Raw genomic sequence first — 2,500 nt, forward strand, 5'->3', positions numbered from 1 at the left:
TCAGATTAAGACTGAGATTAGGAGCAATGACGTTTTAAACCAATTAGGCCTAAAATTATGTTTAATCTCAAATCCACCTGCTTCGTTTCGCTGTTTTGTTGTTTAGTAAAGTCCCCCCTTAGGAAAAAAGTAATAATTAAGAAAGTTTTAAAGTTCCAGGAACAGTCTATTCATTACATGTACATGTAGCTGAATAGGATCTTAGCAAGCTAGCTCTGGCAATGTTTCCTGAAACGAAAGTTGAAAAAGCCTTAAAGATCTTGGCCGTATCCGATCGCAGAGGATCTATTATTGAAAAATAATTGTTGTTGACAAGGGTCAAATTAGAAGAAATGTGTTGATGTCTGTAATTAAAAACATTTCTTTTGAAGGCCTTTTAACCCATTGACACCTGAAAGGCCATAGGATACCCCCAGTTACGAGTAAACTTGTCTGGCGTTGGACAGAGTAAATTCTGTTAAGCCCACTCTGTCTCCCAGAGGTGAATGGGTTAAGGATTATTAACATATTTTATTATAAAAAATATTATCTAGTGTTTGTGTTCAAATTCTAATCATTTACTGTGGTCTTGTGCATAAAAAATTTAATAAAGACATGCAATTCTCCGAAGAACATTGATATCCTGAACTGATGTAACTGAGTACAGTTTTTCTCATCATAATTATCTGACCCTTCAAATTCTTAACTAGGATTCAGTTGCTGATTTTGCAAGTGTCGCCTACTTTGTTTTGAAAAACAGATGTCCAGAGAAGGGAAGGCAAGTTCAAAGCAAATATTGACTGTACTACTCTTGGTAATGGTAATCAATCAGAATCTGATCTGAGCAACATGTTGGCTAAGGCATTGGTAGTTTGTCGGTGATCTGTCAGCCCCAATATGTCACTCAACGGGTTGCTTGGATTGGTAGTGGTCCAATGAGTAATAGCAGCTGATGAAAGGTGTCAGCTTAACTTCACTCGGAGAAGTCAGATACTTTTTTTTTCCCTAGGATTCCCAAACCTAGGATTTAAATTCATTTTGACAATGACAATGATTAAATTTTGTGTACACTACTTGTACTTTTAATCTTAACATTAATTTAAATAAGGTATTTTGTGTTATGCTTTAAAATGTTTTGTTTTCAATATTGTACCTATAACTGTAATGAAGTTAATCCCTCATGGTTTCAAAAGTCTTTATATACAGTTGTAGTGACAAGGCCTTTGTGCTTGACTTATACAGGAGATTTCTGGCAAATGATTTTTATTGAAAGGTTCAATAACTGCATTTTTTTCAAAACATTAAAGGCATTTTGGGCTTTAGGACTTTTAAACTAGTGTTTTGCATATATATAATACACTGTAAGCTGCATTCACATGCTGAAATTTGAAGCTAGTGAGCCTTTGACATCACTTTTCCCTGGATCCACCCCTCTGAGGTCCAGTCGGTCAGTTTTGAACGTGAGTATGAAATGGCCGACGGTGAAGTCCAAAACCTACACTCAAAGTAAACAGCTTTTAGATAAAAGTCAAAGCTCAAAATTTTGCCAGTCAGGTGTTAAGCATCACAGGGGCACTTTAATAAACAAGGTAAAGGGTAAAAAGAATTCAACTGTTACATGCGTAAATGTAAAGAAAATGACCAAGAAGAAAGAGATACTGTACATGTAGGGAGCTTTGCAAGAAGAACAAAAATATTTAAAGATTTAAGATTCATACACTGTACAATGCTCATGTGTAGCCAATATCATGTCATATAGAAATTTAAGACAGGATTTCTTGACAAAGTACAGTACCACCCAAAAGTACAATCATATTATTATAAAATAAAGTTATCACCCTCTCATGAGACGAAAGTCTCATCTCTAGAGACGAGACACTTGTCTTACAAGATTCTGATTGGTATCTTACTTTTGAGCGGTACTGTAATATAGGGGGGAGAAATTTATCAAACTATGGAAATTACTTTAATTCCATTTGCTGTTTGTTTGAAATGGGAAATGACGTGTGATTTTTAAATTATAATTATAATAATTATCATTCTTCTTATTATTATTGCCATAAACAGTTTAAAAATTGCTCAAGTTAACAAGCATCTTGATGATGTGGCACAAGCAAATGTTGAACGCAAACGTGAAGATGTCAAGAAAGCCTTACAGTTTCTTCTACGAAACACAAGTGCCCTTGAGCAGGTATTGATCTCATACACGTAAGTGGAAGGACATAAATAATTATAAAGAACGTTTTTAATCTAAAAAACTGGAGACTACTGTTCAGTTTCATATCTGGTTTGTCAGACTGGCTCAATTTTGATTTTGCCTTTGTTTCAGATTATGATAATGAATTCGAAGTTTTACCCATTACTTGTGAACCACCCCACTGACTGTAGGTGTCAAACATGCGTTTTTCACTGTGCCCAGCCACGCGTTTTGGCCACGCATATATTCACTTAGAGTTATGCTTGCAAATAGTTTTTCTCATGTGCACTTCCCAGTATACTTTAGATTTTTGCGCTTAGTTTT

General features: G+C 35.0%; 1 protein-coding gene across 1 annotated transcript in view; it reads left to right on the plus strand.

Annotated features, from left to right (window-relative positions):
• LOC138031318 (DNA ligase 4-like) overlaps window positions 1-2,500 on the plus strand; it is a 50,495-nt gene that overhangs the window by 5,721 nt on the left and 42,274 nt on the right. The window contains exons 4-5 of the mRNA XM_068879026.1: window positions 690-757; window positions 2,047-2,170. Coding sequence (XP_068735127.1) covers window positions 690-757; window positions 2,047-2,170 — 192 coding nt within the window. The remainder of the gene's footprint in view (window positions 1-689; window positions 758-2,046; window positions 2,171-2,500) is intronic.

This window comes from Montipora capricornis, chromosome 14 (genome assembly GCF_036669925.1).
Source record: "Montipora capricornis isolate CH-2021 chromosome 14, ASM3666992v2, whole genome shotgun sequence".
Lineage (NCBI taxonomy): Eukaryota > Metazoa > Cnidaria > Anthozoa > Scleractinia > Acroporidae > Montipora > Montipora capricornis.